Here is a 27,982-nt window from a genome sequence, read left to right as displayed (position 1 = left end):
AGCAGGATGGCTCAGGAGCAAGACGTTACACTCCATTGTTGGCAAGTTTCATCATGGAAGGCTCTAGCATCCAGGCTCTTCGCCTGCCCTTCAGGGCTCTGCTCCTCGGTAAGTTAAGCATAATTCAATTACGAACTTCGACGAGTATATTGGGGACTTCAAACAGAGTAGCAGTAGTTGTAAGTCCCAAAATTACAATTACAAAAGTGACAATCGGTGACAGAAAAATTAATATCGAAAGTACATTAATTACTTTTTTACCTATGAATGAGCATTGGCAAAGAAAAATAAATGTCTGAATGACACTAATAAAAGTCTTTGGCATGGCAACATGTCTGCCAGGCTACGTTTTTAAAAGCACCTTGGTATTAATTGAAATTTCTCCAAGTCTCTGCGTTACAAACTTGATTTTCAAACAGTGTGCTGGTTCCTGCTTGTCTCCTTTTATGTAAGCTTTTGACATAGTTTATACGAAGTAAGGTCAAGATAGTAACTTTTGGCCCACTTTGGGGATATAACCTACCGAGCAATTACGCGATGCAACATGGTATTCGGCAGGAGACCTTGTTTCTTCCCATTTTTATCCAACAATGATCGGCCAATACTCGAAAATATTTAACATGTACTTTCCGTCTAAATGCCCTTAAACTTGGATGTGTGATTTTTCGAATGCTTCCAAACCATTTTTGTGTATTGAATTAAGTTCACCTTTTACCCTAGTAATATACATGGGGCGTAAATGTAACGACGACGATCAAAGCCATGTAGCTCACCTTACGCGCGTCAATCAACCGGGCTTTGGTTGCGACAAGAAATGAACGTAATGCCTTGCTGACGTCCTATATTGTCCTTTCCTCTAGGTATTCTGCTCACGGTCATCCTTGGCACGGTACACGGAGGCGTTTCGTCCGATGGTGAGACCATTTCGATTATTGTTCGAAAATAATATTACACAAATAAAGGAGACTAGTCAGCAGTTCTATATAAATGAAATATGTGTCACCTTACGACACTTATTGTGGAGAGTTTTCTTACGCACCGCATGAACAAATTTATAGCTAGCTTTAGCCTCGCTATGGATAGAGTTGTAAAGTTCTTGCGTCTGGGTTCGAATGTGCACTCATCCATACTTATTGGCCCGACAAAAGTAACAATTATTTTGTAAACGTTACCTTAAAAGAAGTCTTAGCTAACTCGAAAGGAGGCGTAAACGTTGGTGACGCTGCTTAGGGCGGGGGGGGTTGCTCACGGACACTGCATACGGGAAATGGAAAGCTTCATTCCAGGCACCACTGTTGGCATGAGCTAATTGAGCGACAAGTCGTGACGCCATTCAAGGCTTATACTACACGAAACCTTTCATTAAGAGCCAACCTTTCGTAGATTAAGCCATCCCAAGATTGAAATACCACTGAATTTGTGCATGGACAGAGAGGAGCATTCAACTACAACCGCACTACATTAACAAATAAGTAATTACTAGGACTTCTCTGATCACCGAACTGTAGATAAACCTTTGCCTTATGATTACATTTAAAGAACATGAAATTTGTCGTTGATGGATAAAGTAGGCCTATTTGTTAGATTTTTTTAAATCAGTAGTTGGCATAGTAACTGGTATATGGACAGAATGTAATAAAAAACCGACAGCTTGTGTGTGCACATGAAAGTTTATGCAAACGTTGTTTACGAACGATCAAGAAGTGTTTCGTTGTTGTCATTTCACAAAATAGCCTGCAAGAAGGGATGGCTTCACTTTAAAGACCACTGCTACCTTTTCTCAACGGACATGAACACTTTCGTGGACGCAAGAGCGTCATGCAAGGACAAAGAAGCCGACTTGGTCAGCGTCCACAGTTACCAGGAGCAAGTGTTCTTGTATAGTAAGTAGAGCGGATGGCTTTTAAATGGTGGCCTATAAACTGAAAGTTTGTTACCTTACCACGCATGACCAAAAGGACATGATTGTTCGTAGAAGGTCAGCTCCGTACAACCAGGCAGCGTGATTTTTTTCCCTGGGAGGGTAAGGGTAATTATAATAACACAGGCGTAACTGAGCCGTTGCGCATGCGTTTTTTGTATAAGGCTGGGGGCAGTTATCAAAGATCGTAAAGCGCCAAAGGCGCAAGATGGATAACTCTGCCCAAAAGGTGTAATTACCATGGGCGCCATTTGAGCGAGCAATACGCCTGCGCGGTTCACGGTAATGCTTAGGTACAGGTACACCAGGTGTACGTGTCAATACAAATGAGGCAGCACATACGAAGTGTCAATACGCCATAGAGTTGTTGAAGGATTTCTCATCTCGTTTTTTTCCGTAGCAAATCGACATCCTGGTCATAAATACTGGTTGGGATACAATGACCGCGCTTCTGAAGGTAATTTCGTCTGGACCGACGAAACAGAGGTGATTTCTCGTTATGTTTATCCTAAAAATTGATTTGAAGGTTGAAAAGCCTTTCTTTGGTGATCTCGTTATCAATATACATGTATATTTATTTCAACGTCATTCGTTTCAGTGTGACATTCATTAGTAAACCGCATGCATGCATAAAGAGAGGGGTAAGCCCACATATTTACACTAGGGCGCCCCCTCTCGGTTTCTCTCTCTGGTAGCTCGCCCCCCCCCTTCCTGCTCTCACTGCTGAACCGTAATCACAATTTGTTCAGTCCTACAAGTCAAGTCCAGGTCAATTAAAAGACATATAACATTGGCTTACAATGACCTTTGCACACAAGTAGTATATATTCGACAATCCAAACTCACGTAAGTGAACGAATGGTCCCTCAGCTAGTTTACTACATTTGAGAAATGCTTCGATTGGGATGTTTGTGGAGAAATGGCTGCTGCCGAATACTGACTCACTTTAGCCTTTCCTTTACACACACCCATAACAGGTTCTAAGGAGCGCTGCAACTGACTACGTGTAGATTAATTTGCTTAAAAAAAAGCATCTCATACATTTTGTAAGAAAATGGCCACACTGATCACAAGGTGAGCTTTGCCCGTAGTCCGCAAGCATTCATATGACGCACGCAACAGGCCCATACCTGACATTGTTTGGATAAAATCGTAGGAAAGAGTTAGCTATTAAAACTATTTTAGTCCATTTTCCACAAAACTATAGAGAGATTTTGCATTAGCGCCGTTTGCGCATATCTGCATCAAAACCGAGGCTCTCTGTGTTAAACTTCGTCGCGCGCGCCCGCACAGTACATGGAGTATCTGGTTCGTAAATGTGACACCACTTCAGTTTAAACCACGCCCACTGCACAAGATACACGACCATTGCAGGTACGTTTAATTGTTTGCGGTCAATTGTCGTTATTTTTTCTTTTGATTTTATGTGTCGAGTCATCCTGAAAAACTCTTCCACGAAAATTTGCAGCCTGAAATGTCTGAATTTAACATAGGCCCACCTTTACGTATTTTGTGTCTTAACTCCTTACTTTCAATCGTCTGATCGTACTAAGAATTGAAGCTGACACATACAGCCTCGTTTTCAAACGCAGAAGTGCGCAGATTGGGATCCCTCTATTCTTACCACTTGGACCTAAGCTACGAATCTGCATTGTCTAAGGAGGACTGTAACTGACAAAGTTTGGCTGAAATCATTAGATTATTGAATAAACCATATGGGGAATCTGACTAGATGCTAGCATATTAATTATAAAGATGAACAAAAGAAGTTGATTTGAGCGAGATTTGAACCTTGCGACCTCTGGAACGCTGGACTGGTGCTCTACCAACTGAGCTCGGTGGCTCTTCCCATTTATCGATGTCTTTGTTCTGGGGCGCTTGTCAGTAGCCATAAAATCTGAAACACCACCCAGGGATCTTACCGCAGATACAACTTGTAACCTGAGAAGTTATAAACAGAGACCACTCATGAGGACGAGCCACCACTGTAGGGATGAAATCGTCATAGCATTGAAATAAAGCCATTTTGGCAATTTCCAGCGATGACCACTAGTTACTTATGAGTGACCTTTGACATAAAAGGACTTTGCCCCTGTATGAAAGCATTTGATCGAATACAGGTAAAATAGGCCAAAGAACGCGGAAGAAGAGCAGCTTCATTATTTTCACCAAATGACCACTAGGTATATAACCTTTGGGGTCTAAATATGTAAACTGTCTTAATCTAGGTCTTGGTCTAGGAACTAAGTTTTGCATTCATCGGATGTCAATATGGCCAACTTCGACTGAAATTGGTCAAGGCATTTTGCAGCGTAATTTAACCCTATAAGAGCCTGGGGCGGACTCCGCCCTCTGCTCTCGATATTTTTTCCAATATCGCTACAGTTCTTTTTTTTTCAGGAGCTGAGCCTTTTTGAATTTAGAGTTAATTCTGTGTGTTCATTTTGTCACCGATTTTGTGAAAATCGAAGATACCGTTCTTGCAAAACGTGTGTTTTTTTGAGACGGGTCAGTCAAAAATGCGGTGCTCAACGCACACGCACGAGCTGGCACGCCAGTATAGTCTTGAAATTCCAATAACCGGAACAACAAAACCTTATTTTGGATGGAGTCTAACGTCATAGTTCTGATCATGAATGTCTTTACATGCATGCCAAGTTTCAAAATCGAATGTGGCATGGCCGACGGAGAGGATCCGCCACCCAACCGGCTGTGAGACCAAAATAACCCAGCTCTTTAAGGGTTAATACGGAGGTGTGGAAGTGCCATCCGACTTGTTGCGATCCTGACATTCTTTTTTATCAGTACAAAGACATCACACAGGCAAGAGGTTGACATCCTCTGAAATGGACAAAAAGAGTGGCAATTAGAGTTCGTTTAGTATATTTGTACAACGGTCACTACGGTTTGCAGGAGTTTGGGTTGACTGTGGTCAAACTGATAATAAAAATAGGAAATTCAAATTTCGAGGACGAAATGGTCCGTACCGATGCAGTAAGACCCAACCCCATTGATACAAACTCCTACAAACACCAAGCATTCTACCGTGTGTCTGAACATTTTAACCGTGTCTGAAATGACCTGCGTCTTGGACAGTGTAAAAAGTATGTGCAACGAGTTTCTACATAGTTGCTTGCACTGTCCCAGTTGTCGAAGCTCACCTTGAATTTCCAAGAATTCCCCAGAGTCCTACAATACTGACCTGGGGTAAATCTGGAAATCAAGGCCTTTATGCAGTGACCAATTTTGGATCTCTCCGGCCACTTGACTACCCGTTTTAATCCTTCTGTTTGTTAGACCGACTACACCAATTGGGGTCCGGGACTGCCATATGACTCTGGTGGTGAGGACTGTGTCTACATGGACCCAGAATTCTATGGAGCTGGAGGCAACTGGAATGACGTTTGGTGCTCAAATCGATACCAATTTATCTGCAAGAAACAAATCGACGGTGAGTATGACAGCATGTAATGAGCATTTGTCACAAATTCATTCATATATTTTACGTACAGTTATCCATGGGATCAAGTATGTAAACAAAATAATAATTAAGTAAATTTAAAAAAATTGCACGGTCTCGCCAGGGACTGTTTTGAACGGCAGTTGTATTATGCGAACATAACTTTGGCTGGCTTGCAATGGTTAAATGAAGGTCCCCTGGGCACACATAATTATGTAAGGTTAATATTTAAATGTTGACTCTCCAACAATATCCAACAGCCACTGCTATCTCTTGCCCCATGCTTTCCCAAATAAACCATGCCCACCCCTCCACCATCGCCAGGTAGCCAGCAACTCATTAATTTCAGGGTCTTGGATTAGTTGGAAAATAGTTCTTGTTTGCTTTCGGTGCTGACAAAGCAGTAGTAATTCAATGTTGATTAACCAAACATAACAGCAATGGCAAGCATTGTTATTTTGATTGGAGTTCCTATTCTGGGATCTGTCAGATCTTGAGTTCGGCAACAAACCTTGAAATCGTCTGACCTTCCCATCCAATTTTTTTTAGTATACAGCAAAAGTAAAGTGTGAAAAGTGGGATTGTTCACAATCTCAGTCAAGTTCTTATATTTTGACTTTATCATCTTTGCATACTTTAACGATGATACTGTTGCACAAAGGATGAGAACAAATAGGTTTTCTACTGACATGCAACAACTCTGCGTCAAAGTTCTGTGACGTCTTTAAAGCGCAACTCAAAGGAGTTTTTTTCTGATTTTATCTGTTCAAATAAATATGGAAGCATCTAAATCGAACGCAGTGTCATTTGTCTTCAGAGCTCGCTCAACTATAACAAGCTAAAGAGGTTTCTTTTCTGTTCATGCCAAGATGCGAATTCTGAACATGCTGAATGAAGATTACGTCATTCTGAGAAAACAGTGAAGACGCGGGGAACCCTTGCCCAGCGTTCGTAGTGGATAAACCATCGTGCATGCCAATCAATGGCTACAAACAATGCCTACATGTAATGTTTGACAGGCACGAGGTTCTATCCACTATGAACACAGGGCGAGGGCTCCCATGAGGCTTGTTTTTTTTCAGTTTTCTCAGAATGACGCAATCTACATTCCCCATGTTCAGAATTTGCTTCTTGATATGATGAACAGAAAAAAGCCCTTTTTAGCTTGTTATAATTGAGCTCTGCAGACAAATGACACTGCGTTTGATTTGGACGCTTTCATATTTATTTGAACAGATAGAATTATAGAAAACATGGGTTCCTTTGGGTTGCTCTTTAAACTAGAAATCGATATCGCCCGCTCACTTCATGACAATGCAGGTTGGCTAATTTATAAGTATGTATGATTTATCCACAAATTCAATAGAAAAAAGGCACGCCCATTAAATAATTTGAAAGATTCAGGTGCGTGTTATCAATAAACCACAGTTAGGGGAGCCAAAACCAACATTTCTGAAAAGATTTTTTCAAACAATGGCCTAGCTGAGATTTTGTCCGTAGAGGAAAGTACTTCTCTTCGTGGGGGGGGGTCGTTCATCGAGGGCAAACTTCCCACCTGCGCATCGCTGGTTCATGAACGACTATGAAACGCAAGCGCTGCCATCGCATCGCTACCCAAAAACTTTGCACTCCCGACCCACATGGCTTGTCTTAAATGATGAGGGGGTGCTTGTGTCTAAGGTGGATAATGAGGACAGTGAACCTATCTTCTGAACCTTCCCTGGGCCGTGTTATATAGGCCTATGCAACGTAATTTTAAGGCGATGACAACAATCCAAGCATCTTTTACTGGAGATAGATTTGGTTAAAAGAAATCATTTGTAAGAATACTAAAATTCTAAACAATTTAAACTTTTCTTTACTGATGATGTTGTGTCATTTAGTAAAATATTTTATCATTGACTGTGTAACTTTTTGGTATTGCTTTTTTGTAGTTTTCAAAGCTACTAGCTGTGCGGACACACCTTGTCAAAATGGGGGAGCTTGTGTAAGTGTCTCAAGCGGTGGCTACCAGTGTAAATGCAAAGCTGGATACTCGGGCAAGAATTGCCTACAAGGTAAATTGACTCCTCGTGGGCGTAACTGACTTCAATTGAATGGAGCAGTATCCTAATTTTGTATCCTCAGAGCAATCAGTATTATAAACTGTTTCATTTTTCTGAACATGGAGGGTATGTCTAAAAGGATTTTAAAATGCTAAAAGAAAACCTAACATAAAAAGAAGGATTAGAGAAATGTGTTTTCATCTGCAAACAGTGATTGCAGTAGAGATTCCAATACCTTTTCAGCTTACATTGAAATTAGAAATGCACGGTTCCGTATTCTGCATGACTAAGCCCATCTGGTAAGAATTTAGGTTTAGTCTACCTAAATTTAATTATTTTTCAAAGCCATGGAGACCATGAGGCGAGACAAAACTCCACCTGCTCCTTACAAGTAATGCCCACTTAATGTTGTCCAAACTCATTTTGACTGGGAAATTCTAAAAGACGAGGTGGCAGGTATATCTCAATTGACAGCATCTACGATTACCCATGCAATTACCGAGGAAGTAATATATTATCATTTGATATCCATGAACAATCCTTGTATTGGGTGAGGAGAGATTTAAATAATTTACCTCCAAAAGATGGATGAAGGAAATGACTTTATAAAGAATGTCTTGAATTAATATGAAACTCAGCTGCTTAAAATTATTGCATCCTTGAGTATTGTGAAAAACAGTTTCCTTGATTGGAGCATTGCATCACTGAAATTCATTGTAAGAGAGTCCTTATGAGTCAAAAGTGATACACTTACCATTTTGCGCAATTTATCCATTACGGCTACAATGAAATCGAATGTCCTGATGATATTGTTTTGCAGCCAGTTTCTGCGATTATGGATGGTACAACTTCGGAGACTACTGCTATTATTTTAGAGACGAATACCCGTTTAACGACGATGTACTCAATTGGGACGGAGCTCAAAAGAAGTGTCAGTCATACGGAGGAAACCTTGTCAGTATTCACAGCCTTGCAGAAAGCAATTTCATCTATGGTAATTTATAAATATGGAGCGTGTTCCAAATATGATTTAAGCAAATTCTTTCCAATTTAAGAATAATATTTCAATGCCGGTAATATATACTCTCATGGGCTCAACAAACACCCTGGGCGTGATGATGCTAGCTTGATGACGATGTAGAGATATGCACCACTAAACCCTAAACGATCAAAAATTATGCTCATGTTAAACTTTTTAGTCTGATCACTACACCCGACTGAAGCAGCCTGTTTCACCATCATAATTTGATTTCAAAGAAGATGCTGGAAAATGCTGAGTTGTAACCTTTTCTTCCTGAAAAGTGACAGAGTCAATATTTTATAGCGTTCAATAGGCCATTTGCTTGCACTATTTTTGGGACCACTGTGCATGTGTTTCAACGGTACTGATCCCCTCCCAGAGGCATTCGCCAATTTGATACTCATGGCTACTTTGTCAACAAAAATCCAAACTAGTGGCTGGCTACTTCGCTCCATCCACAAACCGCAAGTATTTCACAATGTGTCAACGATTCTTTTCACCTGTCCCAAAATTAACTTTTTCAAAGTATTAGAACATAAAAAAACCATACAGAAAATCTGTTAAGAATATAAATAACTATGGAAGGTCCACGGGATTTTCTACTCTTGTTTCTGCCGATTTCAGTGGGAAAAATCGTTTCAATCGTTTTTGTACGATATGCAGGCCACATACGCTATGGCTATGGTCCCTTTTGGATTGGTTTTACGGACAAAGTGAGAGAAGGCACCTTCAAATGGATTGACGGGACAAAGGTAAGAAAGTTCTTATACACCGCTGACAAACATGAGTGGTATATCCAGCAGGTAGGAGAAAAGGAGGAGTTGCCCCCTGCGACCTGTTGAAGTTAGCTTTTGGAAAATATCCCTTCCTCTGACCATTGATACGTTTCTGGTAAACATTTTCAGCCGAACAGGGGTTGAACTTAGTCAGTATTAAGTAATAAGCTATGAAAATTCAAGTACATGTACGTTTATCAAAGCTTTTATCTTAAAAGCTAATAAGATTTAAGGTTTTGTACCAAAGCGTCAACATTAGTTTTGTAAGTAGAAGAAGGTAAAAAAGTCAGTTATTTGGGAGGAACAGGATTTGCCAGTTCTAGCTCAGATGAACTACAGTAATACACAACTGTTAGGGAAGGAATTGGATATCCTGGTGTATTTCTGTCACCTTATAGAAATTGCAGGTTAGATTTTATTTCTCATACTCGTTATACAATCAATTAATTTCCAGTGATGATTGCAGCTTAACTTTATGGAAAGCAACTTGGTCATTTAAGTTGTTTTTGGGACATTCTCTGGTCAGTGCAGCTTATAGAAACTGTCCAAAGGATACGGACTCTAATATCATGCCACGCTTAAATTTCGTCTCAGAGGTGAACATATTTCGAAATCTAAACGATTTGCAGATATAAAACGACAAAAGAAACATCTTAAGGTTTGGGGGTCACCGCTTCCTTTAAAGAAGAGCAAAATCTTCCCCCTGCTTTTTTGTATCCCTGCATTTTCAGAAAGAAACTCTCTCGTTTTCTGTAGAAATAAAGGACCAAATGCTGGGTGTGATGTCAACATAAAGTTTAACGAATGAAACCAAGAAATGTTTTGGGATATTTCGTCGCATGGAACTTTTTATTTCAACTTCAACCTGGACAGATATACGCCCCCATCCAAGGCTTTGGTCCTCATGATAACCGTCCACAACACAGTGTAGCGTTCCCAAGATTTTACTGACATAACAAATCGTGTGCTGTGGTGCAGTGGCGTATCCAGCTTTTGGTGTGGGGGGATTCAAAAGCAAACGTAGGTTCAAGCTCATTCAAAAATAAAAGCCTTACGGTCCCGACATCTTTGCTTTCATTTGCTGGTGTTTTCTTATGGTTTTGGTGCTTATATTCTAAAATAAATAAACCGATTGCTTTCTTTCCTATATACCTTTGAGGTTTTGTTTGTAAAAAAAAAATCGGGGGGGGGGAGTTTCCCTCTGCCCCCCTTCCCACTGAGTATGCCACTGCTGTGGCGGAATTGTCCCGACTGTTGTATTGTGTTGTATTCCAATAGTCATAAAAAGGTACTTGCACACGTACTGCATTTCCCATGGTCAGTAAACTTTCCTTTTTTTTCCAGACAGTCTTTCAAAACTGGTTACCAGGCTCGCCCGACAACACTGGAAACGAGGACTGCGCGCAAATCCACCCCAGATACTATGGCTCGAAATGGACCGACAATAATTGCAGAATTTACCGTTATGGCTATGTGTGCAAGAAGTCTATAAAAAGTAAGAATGCGTCTATCGCTAGACAGACAAAACTAATGCTAATGAGAGTTGGAACAAAAATTAGGTGATACTAAAGTTCCAGGAAAGTGCTGTTGGTAATTGCAAACGCAGCTGTAATCCTATGCTGAATATCTGATATTAATCCACAGCCATACGCTACCAGACTTAAAGTCACACTTACTCGACTTAATAGTGCGCCCCTTCGCACACACCTAGTAACAGCACTTTCTGTATGAAATCAGTTCATATTAACTAAGGTAATGGCAGCAAATCGGATAGAATGAGCATTATGCGACAAATCCAAGTAAAAGTGACTGGTTGTACAAAGAGAACGCTAACAAAGTTGAGCTATTCACAGTCAGACTGTTCACAATGTTGAACAGTGATGCTGAAAATGAAACCTATAGTGTTCTTCAGCTGGTTTTCATTCTCTATACTAACTAGTTTGAAGTAGCTATTACGACGTCCGACCACAAATGCTGATGTATACTTGAAACAATCTTAAAACTTTGCTCTTTAAAATTGTTTGAGAAATATATTCAAATAACTTGAGATTCATATTTACGGTAATGCATCATCTGACCACTATCATTCTATCCGCAAAATTTTAAGAACTTGCATGAGTGACACATACACAACCTTTCAGCCGATACCGAGTAACGTCTGCAATTGTTTCAACAGTCCTGCCACTTTTTAAAAACTGTTGCTAACTGCTTGATAAAAGTGCTGTTTGAAATTTTGAACTACTACGCATTAAGACCTTCGGCAACTTTGGTTTAAATGTTTGAGCAACAGTTGCTTATGTGCCCAACTAGTTGCTTAAAATTTTATATTTACCGAAAAGGGTCACTTGGGAGACATTCCCATAAAGAACGTCCACAAACTTTACTGTCCCATAATTCAATATTCACTAATCTGATCTGAGCCAAACTTTGTATGTTTTCATTTTAGGCCCTAAACTATCATCTCTCAAAATATGGACGGTAAAATTTGGCCTCCTTCTGGTAGTTTGTAAATAAGGAGACACTGAAATGTCTCCCTAAAAGCCAATTTCTCCCTAATGCTGAGAAATTTGCCACAAAATGTCTCCCAAATGACTTATTTGTAAATATTCAATGTTTGTTCTAAATATTTCTAACAGTGTGCGCTAAACAGCCGTGCCAAAACGGGGGTTCGTGTATTGATCTGTACAATGGGTACCAATGTAGATGTCGGACGGGCTTCACAGGAAAAAACTGCCAAACGAGTAAGTACCTTGATTGAATCAGCATTGTGCATTTCAAAGCATGTACGCGAAATTGCCCCAAATTTCATTTCTTTCGGTTTATTTCAAAATAATAAACTATTTTATTGCACTAGCTTTCGATTTTTTCCCAGTGAATAGCTGTTTTGAAACATATTCTCTTTAAATTCCAAAGAGTGCAAATTCACTCCATTTGAGTGAAAATTCAATCCCTCAAATAGAAATTAAGGACCAGACAAATTGGAATGAATATTTTTCATTCCAAAAGTCAGCCTGAATTTCACTCGAGCTTCCACTTGAAGGGGCTATTTTCAGCCTTTTTCAGTCTAAATTCAGAGTGATTTTCACTCTTAAACGTCTTGTCCCTAATTTCACTCTTTCCAATTTAGAGAGTTCCCTCTTAACACTAATGTCATTCAAGCAGCTGCATCATGCACACTTCAGCTCGTCACATCAAGGCCCAGCTCTCTAAAACTACTCTCTAAAACGCAATTATGCTCTCAGTTTGTGACATGCTTAGAATCTAAACATTGGGTGTCCAGCTGTAGTTTTACAGTATCGATTATCAAACCTTAACATATCCATTATATTCTAAATATGTTTACTATAACTATGTAAGCATGTTCTAAGAAGTGAAAGCAAAACAGTCCTTCTTGATAAAAGCGTTTAATTGCTAATCACAGTTTTTGCGGTGTGGATGATGCTGCTATTTCGGGCCCACCGTCGCTGAATATAATCATATGTTTGTGACCATTGACTCTTTTAGAAGAAAGGCAATTAGTGATAAAGGCGTCCTTGCCCTGCAATCTTTGTTAGACCTTATCACCTTGGTAGAAACAATGCTGCAGTGACATTGTACCTATGCATTAAAGTTTGTATTCTAGTGATGAAAGCGTTTACTTTCAGCGGTTACGTTATACCTTTTGGCATTCCTGGGATAATTTTCCTTGGAAGAAAATAGCGTAAAATTGTTATTCTCCCAATGTGCAGGTGGGTATTGCTACTACTCAATTTTCAGCCTTCTCATATCCGAAACTTTCCTGTTTATTCTACTCCAGCGAAAAAAAATTTGCATAATTTAAAACTGGAAAACATAACAGTAATACCTTTTCTGTCGATTTTAATGACTGCGCATGCGTCTCAGACAAAATGAAGGTGAGGGTTCTGATGCGGGTAAACGGCTTCAAGGAGAAAAAATGTGAAATCAGTGAATAACTGATTTAAGAAGATCCCTACATCTAATTACTATCCACAATATGGTTCGTTTCTTACAATCATTTCCTAATTTGCATATCTTGCTCCTTTTCCATTAGCTGGCTCCTTATTGATATATTTTCAAATCCATATGATCCCTGCTGTTATCTCGTTTACTCAATTTTCATGGACAATCGATCTACAGTTTCAGAGCTGGAACATCATTTTTGGTTGAATGTTTTATGCACACATCAACAACTGTTCATTTCAGCCATGCAAGAGTGGGAGTGACTGTTCTGACTTGGGTAATGACTATCTGTGCAAATGAATAGAAAACTGCGACGAAAAAGATTGTTAAATCACAGAGTTGCTGATAATGGAAAACACCTTCCTTTTATTTTAAACAAAATGTTCCAAATTTTCCTTTTATTTTAAACAAAAGGTTCTAAATTTTCATATCTTATTTCTCTACCAACAGTTGGTTAGATCTAATTTTGCATTTTCTTATGTTTATATTCTAGTTCTTAAAATTCCCTAAAACTGTATTTCGTATAACTGATTTTCACAGATAATGTACACTTTGAGTTAAAAGACTAAATTATTAAACGTTTTATGCAGATATCAACGACTGTGCATCTCGCCCCTGCAAAAATGGAGGTAAATGTACAGATTTGGTAAACGACTACAAATGCACATGCAGAGCCGGATTCTCTGGAAAAGACTGTGGTATCAGTAAGTAATATCATTAGCAATTCTCTTCTTTCTTAATGTCCTAATACAACAGGTTATAATTAAATGTTTTATACCCCTACTCTTATTTCGTACAAAAAATTCCGCATTCTTAGGTATTATGTCTCTACAAACAATTGGTTTGTTTTCATAGGTATTTCCTAATGTTTATATTCTTGTTCATAAAATTCCTGAATATTGTATTCTGTATGACCACTTTTCTCAGAAAATGTACACTAAAGTTTTTAAAAAACTAAATTATTTAAACGTTTTATTCAGATATCAACGACTGTGCATCTCGCCCTTGCAAAAATGGAGGTAAATGTTCTGATTTGGTAAACGACTACAAATGCAAATGCAGAGCCGGGTTCTCTGGAAAAGACTGTGGTATCAGTAAGTAATATCATTAGCAATTTCCTTTTTCGTAATTCCCTAATACAACCGGTTATATTTAAAAATTTTTTCTAACCCCTCACTTTTATTTCATACAAGAAATTCTAGATTTTCAGGTATTACGTCTCTACCAAAAATTGGTTTGATTTCCTGATGTTTATATTCTAGTTCATAAAATACTAAAATACGGTATTTCGTATAACCGATTTTACCAGAAAATATACACTGAAGTTAAAAAACTAAATTAGTTAAACGTTTTATGCAGATATCAACGAATGTGCATCTCGCCCTTGCAAAAATGGAGGTAAATGTTCCGATTTGGTAAACGACTACAAATGCACATGCAGAGCCGGATTCTCTGGAAAAGACTGTGGTATCAGTAAGTAATATCATTAGCAGTGTCCTTATTTCTTAATTTCCTAATACATCAGGTTATAATTGGATTTTTTATTTTACCCTTCACTCCTATTTCGTAAAAGAAATTCCCAATTTTCAGGTATTACGTCTCTACCAACAACCGGTTTGATTTACTAGGTTTTTATATTCCAGATCATAAAATTCCTGAATACTGTATTTCGTATAACCGAATTTCACAGAAAATGTACACTAAAGTTTTTAAAAACTAAATTATTTAAACGTTTTATTCAGATATCAACGACTGTGCATCTCGCCCTTGCAAAAATGGAGGTAAATGTTCCGATTTGGTAAACGACTACAAATGCACATGCAGAGCCGGATTCTCTGGAAAAGACTGTGGTATCAGTAAGTAATGTCATTAGCAATTTCCTTCTTTCTCAATTTCCTAATACAAAAGGTGATAATTGGATTTTTTTTACCCCCAATCGTATTTCGTAAAAAAATTCCGAATTTTAGGGTTTACGTCTCTACCAACAATTGGTTTGATTTCCTGATGTTTATATTCTAGTTCATAAAATTCCTAAATACTGTATTCCGTACAACCGTTTTTTCCAGAAAATGTACACTAGAGTTAAAAGAACTAAATTATTAAAACGTTTTATGTAGATATCAACGACTGTGCATCTCGCCCTTGCAAAAATGGAGGTATATGTTCCGATTTGGTAAACGACTACAAATGCACATGCAGAGCCGGATTCTCTGGAAAAGACTGTGGTATCAGTAAGTAATGTCATTAACAATTTCCTTCTTCCTCAATTTTCTAATACAACAGGTTATAATTGGATTTTTTTTACCCCCAATCGTATTTCGTAAAAAAATTCCGAATTTTCAGGTATTACGTCTCTAGCAACAATTGGTTTGATTTCCTGATGTTTATATTCTAGTTCATAAAATTCCTAAATAATGTATTCTGTATAACCGTTTTTCCCAGAAAATGTATATTTAAGTTAAAAGAACTAAATTATTAAAACGTTTTATATAGATATCAACGACTGTGCATCTCGCCCCTGCAAAAATGGAGGTAAATGTTCCGATTTGGTAAACGACTACAAATGCACATGCAAAGCCGGATTCTCTGGAAAAGACTGTGGTATCAGTAAGTAAAATTTACAATTTTCTCTTTTCTTTATTCCTTATAACATGTCACTAGTTTCTTGGAAGCCTTCTGAATCTTAAGTTCTCACCAAAAGAATGAACATTTTCCTATTTGCCCCGTTTTGATAAGGAGTCAATTAAGACAACAGAATTTAAGAAGAGAAAATCATGACGTAGTTAATGTTTTTTTTTTTATTTACAGATATCGACGACTGTGCATCTTCGCCGTGCAAAAATGGAGGTCAATGTTCTGATTTAGTTAACGACTACAAATGTAAATGTGTACAAGGCTTCGACGGAAAGAATTGTGAAATAAGTGAGTGATTTATCTAAGTAAATCACCATTGTTCATTTTTGCTAAGAGACTGTTTCATGGAAACATTTCTTTTCCAAAAAAGTAATTTCTTTCGAACGGGCGTTTCGTTTTTAGTAGTAGTTTCTAATTTGGACATTATAATACATGAATAAATTCGAAAATTTTATTTTGCTTGCTACATTTTCAGAGTAAATCGAGACTAGAGTTTTAAGACTTAATTACTAGTACCTTTTATGCAGATATTGACGACTGTGCATCTCAGCCATGCCAAAATGGAGGTAGTTGCTCAGATCTGGTTAACGACTACAAATGCAAATGCGTAGTTGGCTTCGACGGGAAAGACTGTGGTAACAGTAAGTAACGCAATTTTCTAATTTCTTAATTCCTTACAGCACCTGAAAAGTTTCGTTAGTCTTTCTTAGATTCTATATCTGAATTCTCTTTTTCCTTTCCAAAAAAAATTATACTTTTCTGTTTGCCCCATTTTGATACGGAATCAAGACTTTAGAATTTTAGAAGAGCAAATCATAACGTAGTCTATTAGCAGATCCCTATCACGTATTTCTACCATCAAATTTGTATGGGCAATCTATAGTCAAGTTTAAGATCTGAACATCATGCCTTTTTATGCAGATATTGACGACTGTGCATCTCAGCCATGCCAAAATGGAGGTATTTGCTCAGATCTGGTTAACGACTACAAATGCAAATGCGTAGTTGGCTTCGACGGGAAAGACTGTGGTAACAGTAAGTAACGACACTTTTCCTATTTCTTAATTCCCTACAGCGCCTGAAAAGTTTTTAAAGTCTTCACTAGCTTTTATATCTGAATTCTTATTTTCCATTCCAAAAATTATACTTTTCTGTTTGCTCCATTTTGATAAGGAATCAATACTTTGGAATTTTAGAAGAGCAAATCATGACGTAGTAGATTGGCAGATCCCTATCATATATTTCTACCATCAAATTTGTATGGGAAATCTATAGTAAAGTTTAAGATCTGAAACTCATGCCTGTAACATGTTTTATGCAGATATTGACGACTGCGCATCTCAGCCATGCCAAAATGGAGGTAGTTGCTCAGATCTGGTTAACGACTACAAATGCAAATGCGTAGTTGGCTTCGACGGAAAAGACTGTGGTAACAGTAAGTAACGGCAATTTTCTAATTTCTTAATTCCCTACAGTACCTGAAAAGTTTCGTTAGTCTTTCTGAGATTCTATATCTGAATTCTCTTTTTCCTTTCCAAAAAAATTATACTTTTAGGTTTGCCCCATTTTGATACGGAATCAAGACTTAAGAATTTTAGAATAGCAAATCATAACGTAGTCTTTTGGCAGATCCCTATCTCATATTTCTACTATCAAATTTGTATGGAAAACCTATAATAAAGTTTAAGATCTGAAACTCATGCCTGTAACATGTTTTATGCAGATATTGACGACTGTGCATCTCAGCCATGCCAAAATGGAGGTAGTTGCTCAGATCTGGTTAACGACTACAACTGCAAATGCGTAGTTGGCTTCGACGGAAAAAACTGTGGTAACAGTAAGTAACGGCAATTTTCTAATTTCTTAATTCCCTACAGTACCTGAAAAGTTTCGTTAGTCTTTCTTAGATTCTATATCTGAATTCTCTTTTTCCTTTCCAAAAATTATACTTTTAGGTTTGCCCCATTTTGATACAGAATCAAGACTTAAGAATTTTAGAATAGCAAATCATAACGTAGTCTTTTGGCAGATCCCTATCTCATATTTCTACTATCAAATTTGTATGGAAAACCTATAATAAAGTTTAAGATCTGAAACTCATGCCTGTAACATGTTTTATGCAGATATTGACGACTGTGCATCTCAGCCATGCCAAAATGGAGGTAGTTGCTCAGATCTGGTTAACGACTACAACTGCAAATGCGTAGTTGGCTTCGACGGGAAAGACTGTGGTAACAGTAAGTAACGGCAATTTTCTAATTTCTTAATTCCCTACAGTACCTGAAAAGTTTCGTTAGTCTTTCTTAGATTCTATATCTGAATTCTCTTTTTCCTTTCCAAAATATTGATACTTTTCTGTTTGCCCCATTATGATAAGGAATCAAGACTTTAGAAATGTAGAAGAGCAAATCATAACGTAGTCTATTAGCAGATCCCTATCACGTATTTCTACCATCAAATTTGTATGGGAAATCCATAGTAAAGTTTAAGATCTGAAACTCATGCCAGTAACATGTTTCATGCAGATATTGATGACTGTGCATCTCAGCCATGCCAAAATGGAGGTAGTTGCTCAGATCTGGTTAACGACTACCAGTGTAAATGCGTAGAAGGCTTCGAAGGAAAAGACTGTGAAATCAGTGAGTAATTGATATTCGCAGAGGTTCTTGTTACTTTTACCATTGCGTTTATATGGTAAATCTGAAGTTTAACAACTGAAATTCATGTTTATGACATGTTTTACGCAGATATCGATGACTGCGCGTCTTCGCCGTGCAAAAATGGAGGTGAATGTTCTGATTTGGTGAACGACTACCAGTGTAAATGCGTAGTCGGCTTTGACGGAAAAGATTGTGACACCAGTGAGTAAAATATCTTGCGATTCCCCATTGATTAATTCCCTAAGGCAGCAATTTTCGTATCTAAATTGTTTATCCATCCAAATATCAAACAATTAATGTTCAATCCAGTTTAAGACAGAATAAAGACCATAGACTTTAGGAAGTGAAAATAATGTATGTTTTATGCAGATATCGACGAATGCGAATCTTCTCCGTGCAAGAATGGAGGTTTGTGTTTGGATTTGGTTAACGACTACCAGTGTAACTGCGTAGTAGGCTTCGACGGAAAGAATTGTGAAATCAGTGAGTAATATATGTTAGCAGATCCTAAGTTTTATTTCTACCGTTAGATGATTTGGTTCTCGGTAGCGTTTCCAATTTTTGTATTCCAATTTATGAAACAATTTCCGCATTATTCCATTCACTGCCTTTTTACAGGGAAATGGGAAAAGACTTTAAAAATGGATAAATCTTATCAAAAACATGCTTCATGCAGATATTGACGACTGTGCTTCTCAGCCCTGCAAGAATGGAGGAGAATGTTCTGATTTGGTTAATGACTACAAATGTAAATGTGTACAAGGCTTCGACGGAAAAAACTGTGAAATCAGTGAGTAATTTATGTCAACAGATCCCTGCGAATTATCTGTATCCAAGAGATAGCTCATTTCTTACAAGAATTTCTAATTTTTCATATCCTTTTTGTCTTTCAATTGGTGTCGTGGAATTTTCTTATTTTGATAATTCAATATGTAATAAAATAACATCTTCTCACATTTTCTTTTTTTTCGTAGCACTTTTTAATTTTCGTATTCTTGTTGATGAGAACGCCTGCCTGCAATGCTAGCAATTTCTAAATATTAAAAACTTATATTTTTCTTCCCACCAGGCGTTTCGGTCTTTGTTGGTTTGTTTTTTGAGGACTTTTTAATTTTCATATTCTAATACATGAAAAAAACCCGAAATGCTATCCCGTTTGCTGCATTTACAAAAACAAAATCGAGACTAGAGTTTCAAGACTTAATTACTTATACCTTTTATGCAGATATTGACGACTGTGCATCTCAGCCATGCCAAAATGGAGGTAGTTGCTCAGATCTGGTTAACGACTACAAATGCAAATGCGTAGTTGGCTTCGACGGAAAAGACTGTGATAACAGTAAGTAACGACAATTTTCTAATTTCTTAATTGACTACAGCACCTGAAAAGTTTTTTAAGTCTTTCCTAGCTTTTATATCTGAATTCTTATTTTCCTTTCCAAAAAAGTATACTTTTCTGTTTGCCCCATTTTGATATGGAATCAATACTTTGGAATTTTAGAAGAGCAAATCATGACGTAGTCTATTGGCAGATCCCTATCTCATATTTCTACCATCAAATTTGTAGGGGAAATCTTTAGTAAAATTTAAGATCCAAAACGCATGCCTGTAACATGTTTTATGCAGATATTGACGACTGTGCATCTCAGCCATGCCAAAATGGAGGTAGTTGCTCAGATCTGGTTAACGACTACAAATGTAAATGCGTAGTCGGTTTCGACGGAAAAGACTGTGGTAACAGTAAGTATCGGCAATTTTCTAATTTCTGAATTACCTGCAGCACCTAAAAAGATTCGTTAGTCTTTCTTAGATTTTAAATCTGAATTCTTATTTTCCTTTCCAATATATTGATACTTTTCTGTTTGCCCCATTATGATAAGGAATCAAGACTTTAGAAATGTAGAAGAGCAAATCATAACGTAGTCTATTAGCAGATCCCTATCTCGTATTTCTACCATCAAATTTGTATGGGAAATCTATTGTAAAATTTAAGATCCGAAACGCATGCCTGTAACATGTTTTATGCAGATATTGACGACTGTACATCTCAGCCATGCCAAAATGGAGGTAGTTGCTCAGATCTGGTTAACGACTACAAATGTAAATGCGTAGTCGGCTTCGACGGAAAAGACTGTGGTAACAGTAAGTATCGGCAATTTTCTAATTTCTGAATTACCTGCAGCACCTGAAAAGATTCGTTATTCTTTCTTAGATTTTAAATCTGAATTCTTATTTTCCTTTCCAAAATATTGATATTTTTCTGTTTGCCCCATTATGATAAGGAATCAAGACTTTAGAAATGTAGAAGAGCAAATCATAACGTAGTCTATTGGCAGATCCCCAATTCGTATTTCTACCATCAAATTTGTATGGGAAATCTATAGTAAAGTTTAAGATCGGAACGTCATGCCTAACTTGTTTTATGCAGATATTGACGACTGTGCATCTCAGCCATGCAAAAATGGAGGTAGTTGCTCAGATCTGGTTAACGACTACAAATGCAAATGCGTGGTTGGCTTCGACGGAAAAGACTGTGGCAACAGTAAGTAACGACAATTTTCCTATTTTTTAATTCCCTACAGCACCTAAAAGGATTCGTTAGTCTTTCTTAGATTTTAAATCTGAATTCATATTTTCCTTTCCAATATATTGATACTTTTCTGTTTGCCCCATTATGATATGGAATCAATACTTTGGAATTTTAGAAGAGCAAATCATGACGTAGTCTATTGGCAGATCCCTATCTCATATTTCTACCATCAAATTTGTAGGGGAAATCTTTAGTAAAATTTAAGATCCAAAACGCATGCCTGTAACATGTTTTATGCAGATATTGACGACTGTGCATCTCAGCCATGCCAAAATGGAGGTAGTTGCTCAGATCTGGTTAACGACTACAAATGTAAATGCGTAGTCGGCTTCGACGGAAAAGACTGTGGTAACAGTAAGTATCGGCAATTTTCTAATTTCTGAATTACCTGCAGCACCTAAAAAGATTCGTTAGTCTTTCTTAGATTTTAAATCTGAATTCTTATTTTCCTTTCCAATATATTGATACTTTTCTGTTTGCCCCATTATGATAAGGAATCAAGACTTTAGAAATGTAGAAGAGCAAATCATAACGTAGTCTATTAGCAGATCCCTATCTCGTATTTCTACCATCAAATTTGTATGGGAAATCTATAGTAAAATTTAAGATCCGAAACGCATGCCTGTAACATGTTTTATGCAGATATTGACGACTGTGCATCTCAGCCATGCCAAAATGGAGGTAGTTGCTCAGATCTGGTTAACGACTACAAATGTAAATGCGTAGTCGGCTTCGACGGAAAAGACTGTGGTAACAGTAAGTATCGGCAATTTTCTAATTTCTGAATTACCTGCAGCACCTAAAAAGATTCGTTATTCTTTTTTAGATTTTAAATCTGAATTCTTATTTTCCTTTCCAAAATATTGATACTTTTCTGTTTGCCCCATTATGATAAGGAATCAAGACTTTAGAAATGTAGAAGAGCAAATCATAACGTAGTCTATTGGCAGATCCCCAATTCGTATTTCTACCATCAAATTTGTATGGGAAATCTATAGCAAAGTTTAAGATCGGAACGTCATGCCTAACTTGTTTTATGCAGATATTGACGACTGTGCATCTCAGCCATGCCAAAATGGAGGTAGTTGCTCAGATCTGGTTAACGACTACAAATGCAAATGCGTGGTTGGCTTCGACGGAAAAGACTGTGGCAACAGTAAGTAACGACAATTTTCCTATTTTTTAATTCCCTACAGCACCTAAAAGGATTCGTTAGTCTTTCTTAGATTTTAAATCTGAATTCTTATTTTCCTTTCCAAGATATTGATACTTTTCTGTTTGCCCCATTATGATAAGGAATCAAGACTTTAGAAATGTAGAAGAGCAAATTATAACGTAGTCTATTAGCAGATCCCTATCTCGTATTTCTACCATCAAATTTGTATGGGAAATCTATAGTAAAATTTAAGATCCGAAACGCATGCCTGTAACATGTTTTATGCAGATATTGACGACTGTGCATCTCAGCCATGCCAAAATGGAGGTAGTTGCTCAGATCTGGTTAACGACTACAAATGTAAATGCGTAGTCGGCTTCGACGGAAAAGACTGTGGTAACAGTAAGTAACGACAATTTTCCTATTTTTTAATTCCCTACAGCACCTAAAAGGATTCGTTAGTCTTTCTTAGATTTTAAATCTGAATTCTTATTTTCCTTTCCAAGATATTGATACTTTTCTGTTTGCCCCATTATGATAAGGAATCAAGACTTTAGAAATGTAGAAGAGCAAATCATAACGTAGTCTATTAGCAGATCCCTATCTCGTATTTCTACCATCAAATTTGTATGGGAAATCTATAGTAAAGTTTAAGATCCCAACGTCATGCCTAACTTGTTTTATGCAGATATTGACGACTGTGCATCTCAGCCATGCAAAAATGGAGGTAGTTGCTCAGATCTGGTCAACGACTACAAATGCAAATGCGTAGTTGGCTTCGACGGAAAAGACTGTGGTAACAGTAAGTAACGACAATTTTCCTATTTCTTAATTCCCTACAGCACCTGAAAAGTTTTTTAAGTCTTTCCTAGCTTTTATATCTGAATTCTTATTTTCCTTTCCAAAAAAATTATACTTTTCTGTTTGCCCCATTTTGATACGGAATCAATACTTTGGAATTTTAGAAGAGCAAATCATGACGTAGTCTGTTGGCAGATCCCTATCTCATATTTCTACCATCAAATTTGTATGGGAAATCTATAATAAAGTTTAAGATCTGAAACTCATGCCTGTAACATGTTTTATGCAGATATCGACGACTGTGCATCTCAGCCATGCCAAAATGGAGGTAGTTGCTCAGATCTGGTTAACGACTACAAATGCAAATGCGTAGTTGGCTTCGACGGAAAAGACTGTGGTAACAGTAAGTAACGACAATTTTCTTGTTTATTAATTCCCTACAGCACCTGAAAATTTCGTACGTCTTTCTTAGATTGTATATCTGAATTTCTTTTTTCTTTTTCCAAAAATTTATACTTTTCTGTTTGCCCCATTTTGATACAGAATCAATACTTTGGAATTTTAGAAGAGCAAATCATGACGTAGTAGATTGGCAGATCCCTATCATATATTTCTACCATCAAATTTGTATGGGAAATCCATAGTAAAGTTTAAGATCTGAAACTCATGCCAGTAACATGTTTTATGCAGATATTGATGACTGTGCATCTCAGCCATGCCAAAATGGAGGTAGTTGCTCAGATCTGGTTAACGACTACAAATGCAAATGCGTAGTTGGCTTCAAAGGAAAGAGCTGTGAAATCAATGAGTAACTGCTGAAACAGATCCCTCTTTCTCATATCTTATGGGAATTTCCTCGTTTCATTATCTTTACATCTCTATAGAAGGTGATTTCGCTGTAAGCAGCATTTCCTAATGTTTATGCTATAAATATTTGTAAAACGAAAAACCAAATATATGAATCCTGTTGATTGTGCTGGCGGCAAATAAACTACAAGCCATCAAATGAAGACACAAATTATTACCTGTCACACATTGCTGCTCAAATTTTTTGTCCAAATAAAAGAGCCACTATGTACAGCTCGCTGACAACAACCAATATTTGCTTTATTTTTTTTTTACTCTAAACAACACCGAACGAAAGCAACTAAAGCTTTTTTTGGGGTAGTTGAGAATCCAATGCAAGTATCTACCGAGATGTTGTTTTAGCAATTTTTTGATTGGAACTGTGATAATATTTCCATGAACAAATGTGTTGGCAACATAATATGTTAAAGTCTCCGACGTGTTACGGGAATCAAATGAAAGATTGAGCCTTTCTCTAAAAAAACAAATCCTGCATGTAAACGCATTTCGAGGCAGTGTTTCCACTAACCTTTATTTTGAACTACGAGAAAGGCTAGGGTGGCTTTTTTCCAAACGAGGAATATTTAATGTTACGGCCTTAGGACCTACCAAAGATCGAAGTCGTAGGCGTGCAAAACTGGTAGAACGTTTAGAAATTTCGCAGTCTTCTTTTGTTTTTCCAATCGGTGATTAGTTATCTTATTTCGATTGGTTCCCACATATTTTTGGTTTTGAAATAAAGCCCAGACGCTTTGTACATAACAATATTTAAAATTACTTTTAGGCTGATTTTTGAATGAAGTGTTCCAAAAGGATTTGGGTTTTAAAAGTCAGATTAATGTATTGCATACCATACAATCAGTCTCATCAAAGATAATCAAGTATGAATCCTTGCTTTGGAGCAGGGAGTAAATAGCTAATACCCAGTATATATATTGTTGCTTAGACTTTGTGGGGGCACCGGAGTTAAACTGGTCCAAGGAGTCAAAAACCAAGTTGACTGTTGACCTGATTCCATGTATATGTTTTAACATCTCTTTCCAGACATCGATGAGTGTGCCGTGAAGCCCTGCTTAAATGGAGGGGTTTGCGTCGATCTGGTTAATGATTACCGATGTGACTGTGTGGATGGTTACAAAGGAAAAGACTGTGAGATCAGTAAGTATACCCGATGCCAAATCATTTCTCTGAGCACTATCGTTAGGCTCCTCCGTCTTGCACTGTTTCCAAAAACTTACTCTCATGCAGGACCGTCTGCGTGTGAACACGGGTACCATTCTTTGAGAGTTGTAAAAAAACAACTTAAAACAGATGAAAAACGGCTCTTAATTAACAAACAAGAAACATCGACAAATTTGTACGTTTAAATTACTTATAATTTGTCATTTCATTTAATTATTTCAGACATTGACGAGTGCGCATTGACCACTTGCATAGGAAGTCTTGTCTGCGTTGACGGTATCAATTCGTACTGTTGTGTCCCTCAGCCTTAAAGAGGGAGCCATCAATGTGTCCAAACTAACCCGACACTTTAGCACCTCTAACGGATCACAGCTTAAAGGAGAATGAAGGGTTAAATCGTTTAATCCAAAAAAGCCAATTTCCCAAATGAAAAAAAAAAACAATTAGAAATAAATGAAGTCAGGTGAAACGAATCCGAAGTAAATTGTCTTAAAGCCTCCAGTTAAATGAAAGGACATTTCTTTTCAGTGTCTAATACATGTGTATCCTGAAGGTAGAAAATGACATATCACAGGAAAGCAGCCCTTGAAATGGTTTTGGGGTCTATCAATTAACTAATGTTAGACCATACTTTTCTGAACCAGACATGGAGTCCAGCTTGAGAGGAGATGGTCAGATTTTGAAACGGCTATATTCTTTTCCTGGGAATTTAGGTGAAACAAAATACCAATTCAGCCTTCAAAACATTTGCTACTTGTAATGATGTACTGGAAACTGTTTCATAGAGTCATCTGCTTTCAACAACTCACAAGAATGTCTTGATTTACATTATTATGAAAACGCTGACTTTCACCTTGAACTGTAAATTAAAGTAATTGTTGTTAGTAGACAAGAATAATGGGTTGAAGCAAATTAATTCACTCTTTTGAGTCCAATCAATCTGCTTAACCGCGCTGTTGAACATTATAATTGGAATTTGTAATTAATCAAATGGCACATTAAATGGGTATTCACGGTTTTTAACAAATAAAATATGGAAGATGACAGCAAAATGGTAGTCTTACTTTTTTTTTAAAAAACAGGTCATTTTCAAGAGGAAACTCTTTTTGTTCAAAAAATAAACAACAAACAAACCCAATCTAGAAGGGCAATATAATATCACAATACACATGTTTATTTATTGCTTGTGTGCTGATGCCTTCGCCGATAGTCAACACTCATTAAGAGAAGTGACATTTGATAACACTCACTCAGCTGATTTTTTTCAGTCTTTGGTGAAGAAGGATGGCCCAGTCCAAAATATCAAAATAACCCTGTCAACGCAATACATTCCATTCAAAATAATTTTTTAACTTGTACATAGATTAATTTGATTAAATAAATATCAAGCCCAATACACTGCTCGTGTCACTACCAGCCGTGACGAAAATAGAGAAAAGCCTATCTTACCCTGGTTGTAACTCTAGCTAATTGTCTTTTTCCAAATAGCTGTCGGGGCATGTAAGTCAGCTATGGACTACAGAATGAATATGAAAAGAATACTCTGACAACTGATACAAAATACTGCCCAACAGTCAACACAGCGCGTCCACTTATGCAGCACAAAGTAAAGTTGTATTGTGCGCATGAAGAAGAGCGTTTTCAAAACGAGTGGATTCGGCTTAGACTTCGGTTTCGCTGGTTCCAGCCATTTTGAAGTAGCGTTCGAAACTACATGTTCAAGCTCTGACTGCGGGAACCAGCGAAACAAAAGTCTCAACGAATCCACTCGTTTCGAAAACGCTATAAGTATTGTTTCCTTTGTTAACACATGTACAATAACATGCCCTCGTACAGTACAAAAGACACGGCGCACGTACTGTATATGTCTACCGCTTGTGTACACAACACGTTCATTTAACTTTGAAAAGCTTTTGTGCACGCCAAAAACTATTAACACTGATCAATTATACAACAGTGACACCAACTAACATTTCCTACGTGTCTTACAATGTCACCTCATGGCTAATTTGAACACGACTTACCCCCCAAAAGTCGGTAATTGGTCGGGGGTAGTCCATCTTCCTCGCAATCGCGATGCGGTTCGGCGTGGTTCACTGATACGTGGGAACGGTCACTGCAACCTCCTTCCCCAATATGCGTGATCAGCGGTGCCCAATTACCGACTTGAACAATCTGCAAGCCTTTTCTGCACAACATATGGGGATTGCTACCGAAATTGGACGGAGCACTCTCATTGTCTAAGAATCCTGATTATATGAATATTTATTTCAGGGGAAATTCGATTGGTCAGTTGAACGTCTATCAGAACAGCCACAGTCTCGTTCATTGAAGAGGGTTTTTACATTATTCTAAAAAAGTTGATTTACCACAAAAGCACCGTTTCTTTTAACAAAATTAGATTTTTTTGTTGAATATTTGTACATAATTTGAGCATCGTTTTAAAAAGAAAATTAAAGCAAGATGTGAAAGAAACTGGCACTAATAAAATAAGTGTGCATCCCTATAGATAAAATGGATGAGTCTGTCGAGTAGCGTGATCTATCGGCGCTATCCGTGGAAAATATGAATATGCAGCACATTGTTGCGACATGAATATCTCTCCGATTAGGCGGGCACAGTCGCTGGCCGAGGTGAGCCGCAACCCGGTATTGAACAGCCCATGACCACGCGTCCTCTACCTTTTTGGCCGAATCAGCGTGGCACTTTTGATGGATCGCGGGCAACGGTGAATAACAGGCTCAGCACTAATTTTAAAACGATGGAGCATGCTAGCTCATATGGACGACAAACACGACCGACTAACGACTTGATTTCAAGTCGGCGCCGAAACCAGAGTGAAAGAGTGTACCGGTTTATCTTCCTGTTCAGTGGTTTGACACGTTGAAAAGAGAGGACAACGCCACGTGCGTGTTCTTCTGAGTTGACAT

General features: G+C 37.6%; 1 protein-coding gene across 1 annotated transcript; it reads left to right on the top strand.

The window, feature by feature from the left end:
• LOC110980504 (uncharacterized) lies at positions 1–26,104 on the top strand. The gene is made up of 38 exons (XM_087142137.1): positions 1–108; positions 861–914; positions 1,734–1,883; positions 2,322–2,407; positions 5,219–5,372; positions 7,316–7,438; positions 8,247–8,420; positions 9,111–9,199; positions 10,568–10,718; positions 11,860–11,964; positions 13,774–13,887; positions 14,164–14,277; positions 14,543–14,656; positions 14,926–15,039; positions 15,301–15,414; positions 15,677–15,790; positions 15,992–16,105; positions 16,345–16,458; positions 16,739–16,852; positions 17,139–17,252; positions 17,541–17,654; positions 17,941–18,054; positions 18,343–18,456; positions 18,565–18,678; positions 18,847–18,960; positions 19,154–19,267; positions 19,703–19,816; positions 20,104–20,217; positions 20,506–20,619; positions 20,906–21,019; positions 21,308–21,421; positions 21,710–21,823; positions 22,110–22,223; positions 22,512–22,625; positions 22,912–23,025; positions 23,314–23,427; positions 24,915–25,028; positions 25,275–26,104. The coding sequence occupies exons 1-38, from the start codon at positions 54–56 to the stop codon at positions 25,361–25,363; spliced, it is 4,308 nt and encodes a 1,435-aa protein (XP_086998263.1). The 5' UTR covers positions 1–53; the 3' UTR covers positions 25,364–26,104.
• The last annotated feature ends 1,878 nt before the right edge of the window (positions 26,105–27,982 follow it).

Source organism: Acanthaster planci, linkage group LG10, assembly GCF_054643075.1.
Source record: "Acanthaster planci isolate LZ-2023a linkage group LG10, COTS_SCS, whole genome shotgun sequence".
NCBI lineage: Eukaryota > Metazoa > Echinodermata > Asteroidea > Valvatida > Acanthasteridae > Acanthaster > Acanthaster planci.
The sequence above is the reverse complement of the archived record's forward strand: the minus strand, read 5'-3'. Positions and strand labels throughout refer to the sequence as shown.